Source organism: Epinephelus moara, chromosome 2, assembly GCF_006386435.1.
Source record: "Epinephelus moara isolate mb chromosome 2, YSFRI_EMoa_1.0, whole genome shotgun sequence".
Classification (NCBI taxonomy): Eukaryota; Metazoa; Chordata; class Actinopteri; order Perciformes; family Serranidae; genus Epinephelus; species Epinephelus moara.
In genome coordinates, this window is record NC_065507.1 from 30,854,074 (window position 1) to 30,873,563 (window position 19,490).

General features: G+C 40.5%; 1 protein-coding gene across 1 annotated transcript in view; it reads left to right on the top strand.

The window, feature by feature from the left end:
* The window catches only part of gbe1b (glucan (1,4-alpha-), branching enzyme 1b), an 88,241-nt gene that overhangs the window by 42,383 nt on the left and 26,368 nt on the right, over positions 1-19,490 (top strand). Inside the window, exons 11-13 of the mRNA XM_050060429.1 lie at positions 3,387-3,497; positions 3,588-3,759; positions 19,121-19,305. Coding sequence (XP_049916386.1) covers positions 3,387-3,497; positions 3,588-3,759; positions 19,121-19,305 — 468 coding nt within the window. The remainder of the gene's footprint in view (positions 1-3,386; positions 3,498-3,587; positions 3,760-19,120; positions 19,306-19,490) is intronic.

A 19,490-nucleotide genomic window follows, 5' to 3' on the forward strand; every position in this document is an offset into this window, starting at 1 on the left:
GCGCACAGCACAAGTTTGGATGATTCGATCTGATTATGACCATAAAATGCTGTCACTCCTAATGGATAATGTTACAAAAGCCCTCTAATTTAACAAGCACCCTTCCCTCCAGCTACAATAGATTGAGATGTAATTGAAACAATTAGAGGCGGAGGAGGTAGAGGGCTTGCTGGTCGAGGCTAGGAAAAAAGAAGGCGATGCAGAGAATTTTCCGGCATCCCTCTGCTTCTCTCAGCTCTTCAACTTGAATGACCTCCGAGTCAATTGTCCCGATTTGTGTTTCTGTTCCTCCATTTATTTTAATTGAATGAAAATATCAGTCTGCACAGCTCTCTCCTTATTAGTTTCAGGGGGAAAATCCATTTTTGGTCCACATACTTTGCTCTGTCCATCATACTGGAAACACTTTCAATTAACATGACTTAATAAAATTCAGGCTGCCAGTGAGCAGTGATGGACTTCAGCTTGTTTATGTAAACATGTCAGCAGCTTCATCACCAGTCTTTGAGGGGCGCCCACTCTCTTTGACCCCCTGCACCAGTGTCACCTTCCTCTCGCATCCTTTAACTGCGGCATTTCAGCTTCATTCTCCTTTATTTTATTAGCTAATTGCACTCTGAGGCCTCCCTTGTATGGTGTTAACCAGCAGTGCAGGATTTAGATGGTGCCTTCTTCAGCAAACTGTGAGGTGAGCTAAGGAGTGCCTTTCAGCTGAGTCAAGCCTCCGGCGGAGACATTTGCGTGGGCAGAATGTTCATTAATTTCCAAAAACTGTGAAAATATGAAGATAGGGAGGCATTATCTTGATCCGTGGGATTGAGTGTTGCACACCTTCGTTCCCTACTCACCTCTGGGGGTGCCACTGTATGCGTGAAGAGAGGATGTCCCCATAGCAACGCAAACTCAAACACAGTGGTTGTGTTTGCAAAGACAGGAGAGGCAGGATGCTCGGGCCAGCAACCAAATGTAAAACAAGAGCTGTACACTGAACACATCTCTGCCTCTGAGTCCTTCCCAGCACCATGTGATGGTAGCAGAGAGGCTCTTGAATCAGTCACAGCATGTCAGTGGCAGTGAGATGACCTCATCTAGCACTGCTAAATTTTTTCTTATTTTATTTCTGGCTCTGCCTAATTAATCTGGGCACTCTGGTTGGCTCCTGACAGCAGGCTTGTAAAGTAAGATTTGTGCACTGCTCATTATCATTGATGAAGTGGAGTGTCAGTGGTGCCAGGAAGCTTGGCTGGTCGGGGCTGATGTGGGTGAGCTGGTGGTAGGGAAGTCGTCAACCCAGTCACTCCTGTCTCCGCTCCGACAGTCCCACTCCCAGATTAATTGCTCCCAGACCACTTTTGCGGTTGAATTGAATTGTAATGATTCATAAGGAAGTGTAAAGTGTCTGATTGTACGTGGATGTGGAGGTGGCAGGGATGATCTCCAGGGTATATCCTGCAGATTCAGTTGTTTAGCCTTTATAATGGAGCTGGAGGAAAAAAGTAGGCAGCATTTAGAGGATTTATTTATTTTCAGCTAGTGTTGCATTCTAGGTTCAGCTGCAGGAGTGAAATTCATTTGTAAACATAGCGATACTATTCAATTTATTCATATATTAACTCTATTGTAATGTTGTCCATGTTGCTCCTAACCCATTCTGCCATGACAAGATACTTTTCATTTAGGAGAGGTGTCTTAAGAATAGAAACCTGCTATCCATGACGGATCTTGATTATTAGGGAATGTAATTTATTCATTGTGTTAATATTTTTCACACTTGTGGTTTTGTGTATGTTTCTGTATGTACCTGATAATCTCCTCAATGTTTTTTCCATTTGAACCCATTGGCATTAATGGTATATAATATTCATTCCAAACATTTTAATTGGTATAAAATCACCTGAAATTAAGAATTGTGTTTTTGTTACTTTAGAATGAGCCATTTATACCTTCATACACACACATCGTCACACACAAACATTAGATATTCATCACTAAATACAGTGGGGAAAAGAAGAGTTACACTCTCAAAAACAAAAGCAAATAAGCTAAATGAGCATTGTCTTTCACAGCAGTGTTACATGGTGAAAAGAAAATTGTTTTAATACTTTTAAAACACAGTGGAACAAAAACAGATGGACATTAGATTGATCATGGCAGCTGGGATGAGTTAAAGTAGTCTATGCCAGCACCTTCTTGTGTTCTTGCGGTTTTAATGTGATTTTAGAAATGATACTGGTGTTTGTTCCGAGGTATCCAAAGTCCTCAGCATCAGGGGCCTGATCAGTTTTGTTGTTGAGCTAAAACCAAAGAGTAGCCAGCATGGCTCTGCTCGAGGATCTGAGGCAGCGCACTGAGCTCAGAGGGACTTAAAAGGTCTGAGAATTTGTAGTACATGTAGATGAGAAATGCCTGGCTGAGGTTTTCTGGTGGCATTACCAATGACTAATATGGCCACACAAGGCTAAGGTGAAGAAGAGTGAATGTGAACAGATGGTGATATATAGAGCGGGAGAGCCTCTATTTAGGTGGACCAGCCAGTTCATCTCAGACATATTGATCGACACAATTTACTCTCTTTACTCAGAGGATTATGGCTCTGTAGAGTAATATAAAGGTTTCCTGACATGTCAATCAGCTGTCACAGCAGATTCCACCGAGCAGACTTCAGCCTGTCACTGAGATGGGCTCTCCAACTCCCCCACGAATCAGACAGGCTGCATGTCTATCACCAAGGGTTGTTGGAGGGCATAAACTCTCTTTTTTTCCATTTAGGAATGATATTGATACTGTGGCTTTCTAGCATCTCTCTCTTGTTTATAAAATCATCTCTGTGCCCACAACTGTCTACTTGGTTATCTTTACTCTGCCCTGTGCTCTCGTTTGCTTGTGTAACTTCAAGTGATTAGGACCGTATAGCAGCACTGTGTGGGCACATGTGCTCGAGATGCATGTTTTGGTGGCCCCTTTTTCCCTTCTGACCTCTGGAAATGACTTCTTCGGCAGGAAGTGTGCATGTAGGCAGGCCAGTGGCAGGGCATTGATTCCATGGTTGGATTTATTGTTGAATCCTTCCGTTTGGATGAGAGGCTCTGACCTTGCCCATCTCAGGTGGGGAGAGCTGATGCCTTACTACCCATGGGCTGTAGTGAAGTTATTAAAAACTCCATTACCGCCATTCAAAGGTAGACATAACTCACAGTGCGGATATAGAGATGTCAAAACAGAGATTGATCTGAGAAAGAAGTGTAACCCAGAGAAAACTTGAGAGGGGTAGAAAGAGTGCCAGAACTGAAATACTGAGCTTTAGACATCAGTCAGAGGCTGAATGGATCTCTCAGCTACACATCTATCATACCCTTTTTCAATAACCCCTCTCTGTCACTGTGTAGATCCTGAAGGAGTTAAAGGATGAGGACTGGAACATGGGCAATATTGTCCACACACTGACCAACAGGCGCTATGGAGAGAAATGCATAGCCTATGCAGAAAGTCATGATCAGGTAGGCTATTTTCCACAAGATCCCACTTCATGGTGTCAATAGAGTCTGCATGTCTCGATGTGGGTCATAAAACATAATCCACCTCTCCAGGCTCTGGTCGGGGATAAGACTCTGGCCTTCTGGTTGATGGACAAGGAGATGTATACCAACATGAGCTCCGTCATTCCTATGACACCCGTCATAGACCGTGGCATGCAGCTGCATAAGATGATCCGCCTCCTCACTCATGGTCTGGGTGGGGAAGGTTACCTCAACTTCATGGGTGAGTCATCATGGCAGCACACAGACAATCTAACCCTACAGTTGCCAAGGAATTATACTGTTTGCCAAATATTATTTATTCCAGTAGTCATTAAGAAACATTGTTTTACCACTGTTACCTGTTTTTGGTGGTGTCCTATGGTATATTTTAGTGTTATTAATCCATTAATCCAAGAACAAAATATGTATCTACAACCGTCAGCTCTCCGCAAGCAAAAATGACAAGCATCCATCTGTTTCTCTCAAGTGTAAGGATTAGTTACTTTTCCCTGTTGCATATTAATGTAAATTAAATATAAATGGTTTGTGAATTATTAGTCCGACAAAACAAGACAATATATACTGTAAACAACTAATTGATTAATTGAAAAAAATAATTGATAGATTAATCTGAAATGAAAATAATTGTTTGCTGCAGCCTTAATTTACTGTAATTATATATTTGCATTAGTTAATTTCATTTGCACACATTCCAATTAAAAATCCAACCCTGTCTCCTAGAAATTACATTTGTATGTTACCAAATTGCTTTCTTAATTACATTGTCGTGGCAATGCAATCGCTGTCTTTATTATATTCAGAGACAACGTTTCTTTCAGGAAACGAAACACTGCATTCATGTACTGTGTATGCTCTTCAAGGAAGTGGTTGGGGATGATTGTGGGCATACAAAGTGCCCCGAACCTTGACACCTGTACTTGGGGTTTGCATCCACTCTACTGTTTTAGAGTTAGGCAATAAATGCACTTGAGTTAAGGTTAGGGAAAGATCGTGATTTTGCTTAAATGTGAATAAAAAGATAAATATAAATTAATGTTGTAGTCACTACGAGTGGATACTGTAATGCAAGATTGCCTATTTTGGCAAAAAACAACTGAAATACATTGTCATTAAACATTGTGCTGATATGTTAAGCGTCAACATTTTTGTGTCTTGCCAGGCGCGTTAATTAGCAACCTTTCTCATTATGTTAATTGAAAATATAATTTTCTCTGTATTAGGTTTCTCTCAAAAATGTGTTTGCTGTTAAAAATCAGTTGTATATAAATGTAGTTTGTGGGAGTCAGGGCTGAAAAATCCAGGCATAAAATGGGCAAAATGGAAATAATTTAGCTACTGTATAGTCATGTCAATTTAGCTCCTACATCATGTATCATATCACAAATGACACCACATATCCAATGGCATCACATTACATATCACACAATCATACCATATATGATAAAATCATATGATCAGATCATAATAATCCATCATCATACATGACACTGAACAGGCAAGAAGCAATCAAGGTCATGATTGTGAGCAGCGTCCCTCTTTTTTGGCTCATTTTTTGTTAAATGAGTCGAGGGGAATCATTTCAGATCCCTCTCATGTAATGTATTCCTCCTGAATTTGAACGTCTTCCCTCAGGCAGACGCAAAAGTCCCTAAGTGTTCACCAAACAGATATAAATGCGCATTTATTCTCCTGTCCATCCAAGTCCTCCATGGGCAACAGGCAAAAACAGGCTTCATTTGAAATTTTTAGCTGATGAGTTAGCTCTACTGTGTTCATTTTTACTACTGTTCAGAGTGTTTATTTTTGTACGTATCATTGTGTCTTATCTTTAAGACTCACAACAGATTTTACCTTTGCAATAAGAAAAAATATCCTAACTCATACAGGCTTGAAATAACTTGAAGCAGAACCTGTCACTTATTTCCATTTGGGGTAAAGTGATCAGTTATTAGATTTGTTATATTTCTTTCATGGATATGTCTCTGGAGTAGCTCGTGACCGATGAGTCAAGGCTGATGATAAGCATCAAAGGAGCCTTTTGAAGTGGGGTTGACATTAATACTCACTTTCCAGAGCTGATGGTGAAATACAGGACAAAAGCTGCCTAAGATCAGATAGGTTCTCTTTTTTTTTTCAAATTGATTCCAGTTCTCAGTCACCGTTGAGATGCCTCACATTTTCAACACATCATCTGAGCTACGACATGCTTTATGGAGGCCTGCTGGTAAAGATAATAAAGTGATAATTAATGATCTTGGAAGCTGACCTTGCTTGAAGGGAATGTATTTCCTTGGATGTGCCACTCTCAGGCTTAATGTAAATACAGCCTACACTGGTGATCCACAGCATTTTAGCTCCACCTGGTGATCCGGTCAAGCTCTGAGTCCAGACAAAGTATTTCTACAATGGCTGTGCTACCTTATCACTCAGTGTGCACTATGATGTCCAGTCTTACTTGATGAAAGAGAGCAAAACACCCTGTGTATTTCTGCACAGCAGACTGATGTTGGGGGGGTGGGGGAACAATCAAAGCAGCTGTTCTCCATGGACAATGATAACAGGGCAGCTCATAATGAACAGGATGTCAGAGAACTGACCCCATGTGGGTACTTGAAGGACAGTTGATAGTAATTATATCTGTATAGCCAAAAGGAACACTGCTGTACTCTTGATGCTTTGTCTCCCATGGATTTTTGGTGCCACATTTACTCTCAGCCAATCAGTGCAGCATCAGAATCATTAAGAGTTGATATGGTTAGTGGAAAACAATACTTGAAATGTCAATTTGATAGTGATTTCATTAAGTCAATCACTTATCCTTTGAAAAGGGACTACAGTGAAGAAGAAGTGAGCACCCTTGCTATCCTGGCCTTAACTCGCATTGTCTGTATTTTTTTATCTCCTATATTAATACAAAGTCCATAAAGAGTAGCCAAAAGGACAATCTTTTGTGAGTCTCTTGTTTCAGTTGTAGCTAATTTAGGCAGCATCCCGTTTAAAAGGGGGTCTTAATTACTGGATGCATTGACTTCTTGCAGATCAAAATGCTTCAATCTGGCTAAATAAGGCAATAATAAAAGAGCATGAAAAGGGTATGCATCTCATTATAAGAGTAGATTTCTCTCACAAAAGATAGAAATAAACTTAGAACCAGAGGGCTTGTATTGCAACAACCTGACTCTGAAGTCATGACAAAAGAGAAGAGAGAAACTGAAGGCAATTAATAATTCATTTATTTACGTAAAGAGAATAATAATAACCCCAAAAATACCTAAAATAAACTAAGACAGTGATGAGACCTGATTATCCGTAAAGTCAGTAGTGAGGATCTGTGTCTGCATGAGTGCTGCGTGTAGTGTGAGCTGCTGGATGGGTGAAAACAACAAACTGCATTGGCGAGAAGAGATACTGTCAGCCATAAATGTGGGGGTTTTATAGTGTGTGAACACAGGGCCCAGGTGCGGCAAACTACAAAGATCAGCACTCCGCCCACCAGGTAGTCTACTTGCTCCATTAAAGAGACAAAAAACATAGAAGAAATAAACAAGCCAGGGAATGCTTCAGCTTTCTTTACAGTTCATATTAATATTTTTGTGGATGACGCTCTTGTCTAAGTAGTAATATGTATGATATGTTAACCTATGTACTCTCCATACATGTTTACTGGTACTTAAAGATTTGAACCAGAGAATGTGTCCATAAATTCCTTCCAAGTCCTACACCTGTCATAAAGGTCTAGTGTGGAGGATTTAGTGGCATCTAGCGGTGGGTGGTGGATTGCAACTAGCTGAAACTTTCCCGTGTACCAAGCATGTAAGAGAATTACAGAGGCCGACGCAAAAAGCCAGCGTTTGGTTTGTCCATTATGGGCTACTGTAAAAACAACATGGTGGACTCCGTTGAAGAGGACCCGCTCTGTTTATAGATATAAACAGTTCATTCTAAGGCAACAAAAACACAATAATTCTGAGATTTAGGTGGTTATACACTCATGAAAACATTGTGAATATTATATCCCATTTCTGCCAATATACTCTCGACACACTGGACCTTTAACATTGTCTTTATGGAAACAAGTCTCCTATTGTCTTACAAAATATGCCTCTCATGGTGAGTTCTCCTCCTTCTGGTTGTGAGCAGTTTTTAACCTCCAGATGCCTTTTATCACCAATTTTACCACAGGAACTTATGGATGCTCTGTCACACATGCGACCATCCTCCAACCCCTCTCAGTTATTCTAATCTCTTCAAAGGGGCTATGAGGGCCCAGAAGGCTCTTTATTGTGAATAGTTAGGTAATTCAATCAAGATCCTTATTCAGATAGACACTTATGACCCTTCCATTTTTACTTCTATATAAACCTTTCATGCATTAATTAATTTGTCATTTTTTGTTTGGAGGTGTGTCATGGAAGGACAAACTCTTCTGTAGCATACAAAGAGCAGTTCCAGAGAACATGAAAAGAACCCAAATAAAGTAAAATTAAAACCCCCTTTCAAAATGAGTATTTAACAAGTATGGCTAATTGTGCTCCATCCCCTTAATTCAGAGTTTGCAGAATAACTAAGACAAATAAAGCAAACTCGCAATTCAACCTTTAATTTACCCCATTCTGTCGAGTAAAGCTCAGTGGTTTGAAGAGCGGAGATATGGAAAGGAGACCAGTAAGGAAGCAGAAAAGGAATATTGTTAGCTTTTCAGAACTGCTATCTGACTGACTAAAAGGATGAAGCTATCATCTTCTGATACCAGTAATAATGGATGAAAGTTAAAAGTTTTCTTTATGAAGACACAAAATCAGGGAACTGAAAAAAGTTTCAAGATCTACAAAGACACACTGCGCTGAAGTTCATCCCTGAGAACTTTCCAAAGTTCAGGCCATCGGGCGAGCATTAGGGACAAAGAAAATCAAGTAGATCTGAAATGACATGCCGTGTCAATGGATCAATGACGACAGAGTCATTTAGTCAGTGCTGAGCAAGAGCAAATTGTTTGAGCAAGCAAATCAATTTGAAGTGCCTAGCCTAGAAAAACCCATTTATTTACTCATGACCAATAGCAAACACCACACAGCAAGAGGACAGAGGGAGCATCCGTATTTGAGATGCTGAGAGATGGATACTGTAAAGGATGTTGGAGTGTCAATGACATTAAAGTGCCAAGTGGCGTGGCAGTAATGAAACGCCTCAGTGGTTTTATCATTACATCAGCAGGGACAGAATGGAAGCGCTCGCACTTCCTGACTTTCAGGGCTCACAGAGACTTAAGATAACCTTGCAGATTTACAGTCTAAATTATTGAGCTAAAAACTTCTCCCAGCACTCCGTATTCATGGAGTGCTACAGTACAACAGGCAAGCATTATACTGCGGCCTTGGACGGTGAATTGAAAACCAGCACTCCCTCTTCATACATTTCAAATAGATAATCTCACTGAGAGTTAACTGTGCTTTTAGGCTTGTGGTTTTGGACGAACGAGACATTCCCACCATTGCTGTTGGACCAGTAATGCTTATTTAATGTGCAAACTGGGAGTGGGAGTGTATATTAACACAGTAACAAGAAATCAATCTAGCAAGTGCAAATAATCATTGCATCATGTTTGCAGCTTTTTTTTCTTGCACTGCATCTGAAATCTTCTGTGACTCTTGCTTTCCCACCCCCTCTGATTCCCTCATTGATCTTCCTTTGCCAGAATCCCTCCAATGGAAAACACATTGATCCTTGGCTCCTTCTTGTGCTGCTAATTACTGAGGGGACTGTGTCACTGTCAGGCCCTTATCTGATGCAGGGCTGTGTAGAGGAGTAATGGGATGTGCCAGCTGAAAAGCTGTCTGACATAACCTTGTGTAAACATGGTTGCCCCCCATTAATCATATCGTTATTGGAACCACCATAAATTTAAGCATCAACATTATCCAACAAACTTTTAGGTTGTTTTCTTTTTCACCTTTTGGCATGGGCTCAAAATCTTACTGCAACTTCTGAAAGTAGAGGTATTTTTTTCCTTATGTTGGTGTTGTCCCCCACATTTTTCTTTGGTTTTGATAACATTTAACTCAGAACCTCAAATGCTGACATCTCCAGGAAACAGTCCATCAGGGCAGTGTCCAATCTGATGATCAGCCATCTACAGTCTACAGCCATGCCAGCTGCTCTGTGGCTGTATTGGCACAGTGGTGCTTTGAACTAAATGGTGACCTCAAATTTGAGGGCAGTCCACTGAATAGTTGTTGAGACATTTCGCTCAAAACCACAAAAGTAAACCAGCTGGTGGCAGCAGAGGAAAATTCAGAGAGTTACCAAAGTCATTCATCTTCTGGAGACCATGAATGTCTGTACCAAATTGTATGCTAATCCATCCAACAGTTATTTAGATAATTCAGTCTGAACTAAAGTGGTGGATTGACCCACCAGCATTGCCATCCCCAGAGCAATGCTGCCATATAATGGCTAAAAAAGCTTTTTTTTTCTTCTTGAGGTATAGCTGTGGTCAATTTCAATTTGAAGTTTTACTTTTGTAGTTTTTGCCTGCAGTCCTATCAGTAATAATAACATTTCACTCACTAAGTTATTTTTTTCTGATGAAAGCTTAAAAGAAATCCAGCTGGTCAAGAAACATGAGCAACCCAATCATACAGGTTTTTAACAAGCCCCCAGGTTAGTGAGACTTGTTTGTAACAAACTGCAAACAGTAAAACTATTAACAGTTCTATGTAAACATCTATTCCAGTTTACAGACAGACTTTCTTAATCTCACTGTGTATGCATGGTTTGTCAATTTACGCCAACCTTACACCAAATGACTTTTCAAGTAATTTCACCATTGCAGACAAATTTCTAATGTCGCAATAAAATCATGAGTTTTACTTCAGTTGGTGCACATTTTGCATGACCTCGACACTTTGATGTGGTCATATAACTCAGACAGAGCTGTCTTAAGGCATTTTTTTCTCATGTTGACAAAATCAAACATAGTTTTAGTCAATTTTTAGTCTTGGCTCATAAAAATACTGAAGTTCAATGACGCTAATGTTGTGAACAACCAAAAGGTGCACTCTCTTCAGCACTAAACAAGAAGCAGCGAACCAGGTAGTCAGTAAACATGGACGGGACTCCATTCGGGGTAGGTTCTCTTGGACTGTGTAAAAGAAGGAGAAACTGGTGGAGTTGATGGAGTGAACGAGGTGTTTAATTCATCATGTATCCGATCCACTAACCAGCAATTATTTTGGTGAGACACCTTAATTCTTGAAACAGTTTGCCGCTCATTCCCATGGTTTGTACGCAAATACAGTTCATCTATGAATTATACTGATGCAAAATTGACAAGAATACTGTTGACATATAACATCTTTTATCATGTTTTTCTAGAGTTTTGCATTTTCCAGACAGGTTAGGAATAGTTAATATGGCATAGTTCTTAAAGGGAGTTTTGTGCAATAATCAACCAGGAGCATGATCGGAAATAATCTCAAAAAGAATCTAGTTGTAGTCATTGCAAATAGCAAACCTGCAAGATCCCCAGTCTTTGCAAAGTAGTAGTCTTGTAGTCTGTGACTTAAAACTCTCATTGTCTTTACATTCAAGAGAGTGTCAGACTTTAGTTCCTTCAATGTTTTCTAATGTGTGGTAAAAATTACCTGTAAAATAAAGTGGTTTACCTAATGTGGCTAAGAAGTTGGTTTGTTTACAGACCTGATCCTCCTGATAGTGTTTCTTGACCCATCTGACTTTATTGTAGTCAGACATTATTAAAAAAAAACTGCAATTATCCTTGAATGATTGTTTAAAAAACAACCCTTGTATATATTATACAAAAACTCCTCAAGGTATTATATCATAGATAACAGTGCCCCAGATATATTATGAGACGCAAATGATGATTTTATTCATGTGAGTATTGTGGTGAGAATCCATCATATTTCATCCTTGTTACTGAATATGCTATCTGGTTTATTTCAGCTGTGAGGAGGCAGAGGAAGGTTATTATCATGGTGATTAATGCAGGCATATGGGAGGAACATTGCCCTGTTATCGTAGAGGAGAGGGAAATGATTACCTAATGGAGGTGTGTCCAATGTGTTTCTTTAAAGCTGGAATGAGAAGAAGAGTCAAAGGCTTCCGCGGGGCACTGAATCAACCTGTACAGGAAATCAATCATCTCCACTAGACTTTATAAAATAATAACATTAGGAAACTGAAAATAAATACAGGCAAAAGAGGCTGGTGCACTTACACTGTTAATGAAGTGTAGCTCTTTTGAAAGCTTTTATCAAAGCTCCAGCCTGTGTCTGGCCACTGTCTCGGACAGATTAGGTAGATTACCTTTTTTTTTTTGCCTTTAACCCCTGTGTTTTTCTGTGTGTGTGTATTTTTGTATGTTGGTGTGTGTACATGCCCTGTCTGCCCCATATGCCGCACACACTCTTGCAGAGCAAGTGGATCACGAATATCTCATTAGCACTGAAACATTTTCACACCGTTAAGTAACTGTTAGCAAAATATTTAGCATTTCTGGGTACAGTTTGTTCCATGGCGGTGCTCTTATTTGTGCAGGTCAAGTTTGGGCCAGTAGATGAAGTCACATCACGGTGAAATATTTCAAGTGCAGCGTGGAGTAACATTTCCTTTATTTGCTCATTATTTCGCCCCGGCTGTGTTCACGCCTGTAGTTCAGTTCCCTCAGTCTAAAAGAAAAAAAATGATTCATTGTTTTTCTTTTGGTTCTACCCCATTTAGGGTTCAAGCTGACTTATTACAAACAAAACAAGAGTTGTAAACATATAGTCACATGGATTGACAGGTAACTCATTCATTGGACAGTTTCAGTGACCTATTCTGCATCATCAGCGCAACATGGGCCCGCAGGGAAACTCAAAACAAAATTTATTTCAGTGACCGACTGCAAGTGAGCACTAACGGAGCTTGAAGTCTTTGCTTATTTTCCCTGGTGGTCACAAAAAGCTCACACAAAGAGAAACAGATGGTCATGAACAGCAGTCCAGACTGTAATAGGACTTTATTTGTTATAAATAATGACTGAGGAAAAGTGGAGACAGCAGCTAGAAATGAGCCATCTTGCACTGCAGTATGATGGGATAAAATTGTTGCCATAATCAGCAGACAAATTGTTTAGTTTAGCTTTTGAACTCGTGCAACTATCCCATATCCATTATCACTGACCCTACATAACCAGAGCAACAGAAACCTTTTTTTTAGCATGTCTTAGTGCATTGCTTTGGTCAATGACATAAATGATCTCCTTTTTAAATGAACAAGACCAAACACATGAGAGTTAGTTAAAAGCAAAGCTAACAAGTTATCATCCAAATAGGTCCTACATGGAGAGATCCATTGTAGTGCAGGGATACCATGTGCCATGGAGGCTTCTGAAGGGCTGAATGCTAGCTTTGGTCCCAGTGAGCACATTTTCAACCACAGAGTGGAAAACAAATCAGATAAATCACCTGGTGCACTCTTTAACTTTGGCTTCTGGGAGCTCAGTTTTTACAACCAAAAAATCACACTAATAGCACACAGCATGCACCACTGTATATACACATTTTCAAAGTATATATAGTTTTTCAGGGCACAAGAAATGAAAATACTTTTCCATTTTGTATTCAGAGGCGGTACAAGAAATGGGCTGACAGATGTCAATCCAGCTTCAGCTTTGGAAAACTGTTGCTCATCAATCTTCAAAAGAAAGCAAGCAGCTTTTCCATTTTTTGTTGATTTGTTTTGTAAAGTTTTTGCTGAGCTTTTTTTATTTTTTAATCAACAGCCACAATGTGTTAAAAACAATTTTCAGATGTGAGTAACTCCACTATTCCCTTTGCGCATTGTATTTTGGGACTACAGAGTCCATGAACAGCACGCTCACAAATCAAACAGATTAAGTACTCACATATCTGCACCCTCAAACTCTTCATAGGATTAATACGTTGCATGGAATTGGGGCAGAGCTCTGGCTAGACTCAGCCCTCCTTCGCATTTACACATACAGTGGTTGAATACCTGTGTATTGCATTTGTTGAATCTTCATGGATCTGTTGACTGGTATATGAAATACAACAACCTTTTTGATGGCTTTTTGCAGTCTGAACTGTGCATTACACACATTGATCCATCTCTCACTTTTTCTTCACCATAAAATGTTTAACACTCGTGTGGCTGCTCTCAATCACACCACCTACACATACTGTATGCAACACAGTGCAACAGAGAGAGCCCATTTCCCCAGGGCATGTCGAAAGTCATTCTGGGAAATGCAGGAACTCAAAAGCAGTGTAGATGTTGTCGAGCCAGACTGAGGGCGGATACACCAAAATAGTAAATTATGCATTGAGCATCACATATTGATGCCTGACAATGAAATAGTATCTGAATGTGGATTTTTTTTTTCTCCTTGAGAATGAGCTCCCTGAGGTAATCATAAGGCTTATTTCTTAGGTGCTACTTAAAGGGAGGAGCCTCCAGCGCAGTGTTTAAGAGTATTCTTTTATGCCATTGCTCCCTCTTGACAGGTCTTGATATCATGTGAATGCTACCTGAATCCAGAGAGTGCTATGCTTACCGTGACTGCCTTTGTAAAAATAAAAAAGAAAGAAATCGTGTTTCTTTTCTTGAAGGAGGGCTGTCAAATTCTAGCATGTCCTTGACATCTTTCATTCAGCACAATCCTCTGTTTCATACTTGCCTTTTCAAGTGGGTTGAGAATGTAGACAGTATCTGGTTTTCTATCGTGACTCTAGTTCTGTGATTACAAGTGGAGCAAATCAGGCTGTGTAAGCTTAGCCACTCATTTCCCCCATTTCTTTGTACAATGCATTATGTACCCGGCCAATCAGAATGAGTTTATTCAACCCTCTGGGATGCTCTTAGGTAGGGTAGCATTAACACAGCTCTTCATCAAATACATGTTAATGTACTGTAACATTGTGCCAAACTCCTTCTGTAATCTAACAACTAGTTACAACGATTGACACAGGCGCTTCCCTCTTAACTGTGCTCACCCCGTCAGCCTATAGAGCAGGTCAACCAGCAACATTCTGCCACTCCACACCTGTTTATGCAGTTAAACAAGAAAGGGGACAACCAGACCCCACTGTGTGCATTAGATTCTGTTTGACTGTAGACCATTATACAATTTATCAGGAAGGAAGGCCTGCACCGGCGAGGCCATATAGGTTGTATAGCACATACAGTCTATTGATACTGTAATACTGTCACATAGTAAGTCTCTTGGCATCCAGTGCAAAGCACAGGCATGGAGAAAAATCCCCAGTGCCCATCAGATTGGTTGGAAAGAAGTTCTGTTAACCGTAACATGTTTCTATTAATCTCAAGTGAAGGAGACTGTATTTCTTAGTTTGAGAAATCAGGTTACTGCAGAAAGACGTAGGTGCATGAAAAGCAAACTGATTAAGCCTTATGGCTTTAAATGGTGGACTGTGCGTCTGCATCATGTATGCTCTACTCAACAGCTGTTATCAGTTCTTTACACACCCGCTTGTCCCTGTCAGGATCCAGGCTGGCCAATTGGGCCTGTTGCACCACTGGCCTGCAACAATTTCCCCCAGTGCCTTAGGTTGTCCGTCACAGCGCTGCCTGCACCTGAGTCATTCCCACATACCCTATTGTTGTTCCAAGGCTGATTGTCCAGGGGTAGTTAAGATCTAACGGTGCATTGCATTGCTCAAAACAAAGCTCTCAGTTCAGTACACATTAGCAACCAAACAATTCACCATGTTTTGTTCAAGATTTGTTGAACAGTATAGTGCTGTGGTTGCTGAGCATAGAAGATGGATGATTTGGACAGCTGAGTCTTGGAATTGGCTGGTTCTTCCTCAAGACTGTAAGGAAACCATGGAGATTGACACTCAAGACAGTCCCTCTTTTGGCAGCAGAGCACCCACGAGAACTTCATCTTTTTGCTTGGGGGCTGTTATGCTTACCAGACATATCAGCTGACGTCTTGTGGCCTGGGCCGTGACACAGCCCACAGCGGTTTTAACATTCACTGTGAAATTGTTCATTTGCCTTGCTAAGATGGATACAAAAAACAACATGGTCAAAAACTGGGGTCCTTAACCTTTAAGATACTCCTGTCATGATGCCTTCACACACACATACATTTCTCTAGGCACCGGGGTGATGAATAATGGCTTGGAGGTGCCCTCTAGGGCCACAAGGGTGCAGCTTACTGCTGATGGTCATAGACACAGACTTCAAAACACTGGGAAAGTCTCACCAGCCCTATTCACCTGACTCACCAACGTCCCAGAATGGGAGTGACAAGAAGGCATTGTCTTCAGTCCTGCCAAGAAGCATGGAGTTGTCTTCATCTGCTAACACAGCAGCAAGGATCTGGGAAGGGACAGAGGGCAGCCTTGCATAACTGCTGCCACACCACAGTACAGTATACCTTACTGTGATTGCACTGGAGTTTCATCCATAGTGTTATGTGAGAAGCAATTATAGCACCGCTGTCTTCTTGTCATCTGATGACATAGCCATGTGGTCCACACACTCTGGCTGGTTGTTGATCCCAATGGCAGCATGCTCTGCACTGAGGTGACACTGGTGAGCAGACCTGGACAGGAAGGAGTAAAGAAAAGAAGATGAGGGGCAGCGTCATTGCTGCCCTTACACAAGCTCCAACTGGGTTGCATAGACTGAGTCAGACTGGCTGAGCACACACAGTGCAGGCAAATTTCAGTCGGTAAAAATGCAGAGTGGCTATTTCTAGGTATGGAGAATGAAGCCCGTCTGAGGCAGCACTACAGTACAGCAGCTGATGTTCTTATTCAACAAGAAAAATGACCAAGATGATCACACTAAATGGATCCAATGCCAGACAAAGCATCACTCATGTACACTGTACACTATGCTGTATTTACAAAAACATCAATGTGCTGTTTCAGCAAAGTGGTACACCTCCCTCAAAGACAAGGGTTTAGGTTTTGTTTCACCATTGGGGAGACACATATTAAACAAGGGGTTTGGGGGTCCTCTGCCTGAAAAATGTTAACATTAGACACTTTATTTCCTGCATTCTGGTAAATTTTCATGCACCAATTTTTGTTTTTCTGCATCAATTTATGGTCTAAATGTCATTACTTCCATCAAAGTAAAAGTCCTCTGCTACTTTCATGTTTTTATTGTTGGGGGGGATAGCATTAAATGCAAATGTTCTAAATATTGAGGAGGATGTGCCCCCTGCTTCCGCCTGAAGTCTACACCTATACTCAAAGCAATTTTATTATACGTAGCCTCCATTCATTCTTTGCGATTTGTGACCATCATATCTTGGATATTAACGACCACACTGGTGTAAAATTTTATGTGTCGATTCACACTCCCACAAAGAAGAAGCCCAGTGATTTTGGTGATCTTTTGACCTTCTCTCTTGTGCTACTGTAAGGCCAAACTTTTAATGGTCAACATGTCTCAATAACACATCAAATTTTACTACTAGGAGGAGGAATCTTATTCATTTTGCCTACCTCATGACCTTCACTGAAGCACCATCATTACAGAAGACTTTGCATCTCCTGGCCTGTTACTAACACCCACAAAATCTGCTGTTCTTTCTCATCCTTCCAGGATATTAGAGAGTCAAATTACTCCCCCTTCATTTCTCAGTAAACTTAGATAAGATGTTACTGATTTATTAAAAGAAGTTACGATTGTGTTGGAAGGCAGTGAGTTAATGTGGGGGCGCTGTTATAATCATGAGCTCAGTTGGATTGTAGTTAGAGAGACAAACAAAAAAAGATAAAAATAAAATTAGTCAGTTGAAATATCCGATTATTAGAGAACAAATTATCCTTAAGAGATACATGGCTACAGCTGCACTGTTTAAATTGGCTGTATAAATGCTGTGCTGACTTTTTAAAAAGTAAAGGTTTAGTGGAAAACAATGGTTTAAATTGCTAAAATATGATTCATTGATTTAAACATTTTGGCCCCATGTATTATTTTATATAAAACATTTGTGACTAAGTATGTCAGTAAGGGCACCATGGGGTATATCCTCTTTGCAGAAACAGTTTGACCTTTGACCTTCACTTTTTAATGAAAAGTGATTAAAGCCATGCAATGTATAATGTTTGACTTTTTCATAAATCTACAACTAAACATAGTATAGGCCGAGTGCTCGGTGAAATTATTTGCATGAGAAATATTGATACAGGAATTTCAGATGCTCAACGAATGTGTAGTGTACACATTCCTCTTGTTGGAGTAGAGGAAGAAAGTCTGCCTTTGACTGCCAGTGTTGCAAGTCTGAGGTGTAATTTTCTCCTTTACATTTCAAGTTCAGCTGTGTGGGAGGCTTGTTATTCATACAGATGTCACAAGAAAAGGCTCCCTCTNTCTCTCTCTCTCTCTCTCTCTCTCTCTCTCTCTCTCTCTCTCTCTCTGCTTGTCTTTGCTGCCCTAATTCCTAGGCAAGTGCTGCAGTGGGCTTGTTCTGTTGGCAGTCCATGCCTTATTGTTTGTTACTTCTTTAACACCTACATAATGTATTTCATTAAAATCTGCTGTCAGTTCCTGTCCGTTCCACTTCATCCCATCACTCTGATTTTTTTTTTAAGGAGGTGGGGGCTCTTAGCACCAAATAAACAACTACCCTGTATTCTTCTTCTTCTCCTTCTTCTTGTCATGCATCTTCCTCTGTCTCTTGTCTGTGTTTCTTCCTCTGCCGGGAATTCAATTATCCTGGCTGTTGTTTTATGATGTTGTGGTGACATCCGATGACGGATTCATTATCTCATCTCCTGGCGTGACAGCATTGTAGCAACAGGACGGCTGTTTCCTACACTTCAGCAGTGTGCATTCAGCTTTACATCTGGATTGTGTAACACTCTCTCCATTGATGCTGCTCATGGGAAGTTTTTACTCTAGCCCTTGCTGGCTTTACCTCTCAATTAAAAGGTGTTGAGGAAAACGAACAATCTCCTTGAGTAGTTACATTAAAAAGTACAGTAGTTCTGGTGGCTGTGAGGGGGCAGAGTCATTCAGAAATTTAGTTAATGCTTTAATGAATATGAATTAATCAACATTTTCTGTATTCGTGCTCATTTGTGTCAGATGCATGAATAGTCCTTTGCAGCTTCTCCTCATTTCCAGCATTGACTTGAAGTTGGCTCTCCATTATGGAGGAATAATATATAATTATATCCTGTTGAATTATTTTTGCATATATTTGTTGAAAAAGTGAGACTCAAATGAAAGCTATGGGATTTATTTGCAATGTTTTCTCTTGTGTTGGCGTTATGAAAGGGCAGGGTCCTTGGTGACAGGAAGGTTGGCACAGAGGAAAACGTTGCAAGAGCATTGTGTCTCTGTTTTAATATGGAAAGTACTAACCTCTGCTGGGGGTTAGAGGAAGGTCGCAGACTGCTGCTGACTCTGGTCTCTTTGATCTCTGTCTTTTTTTCTCTTGTTAAAAATTGCACAAAACCTGAAAAGAACCTTATATAGCACGGCATGACAGAGTATGCTAATTCCCAGAGACTGTGTGCTTTTCCCTTCATTATGTACATTCTTTAATAACACTCTCTGTGTTGCAGGGAATGAGTTTGGCCATCCTGAGTGGCTGGATTTCCCCAGGGAGGGGAACAATCAGAGTTACCACTATGCCCGGCGGCAGTTTAACCTAGTGGATATGGATCACCTCCGCTACTGTCAGCTCTACGCCTTTGACCGCGACATGAACCGTACCGAAGACAAGTTCGGCTGGCTGGCTGCCCCACCTGTAAGGACATCACACACTCACTGTACAGTAGGCTTTGTGCACACACTCTCAATGACAAAAGCACATGAGAATATAACGTCCTGGAACCATTATTTAGTCACATACAGAACATTTAATAGCTTCTAGTGTCCCAGTCCATTGTGTATAAATGATTTAGCTCATATCATATACTTTTTTAAAGAAGA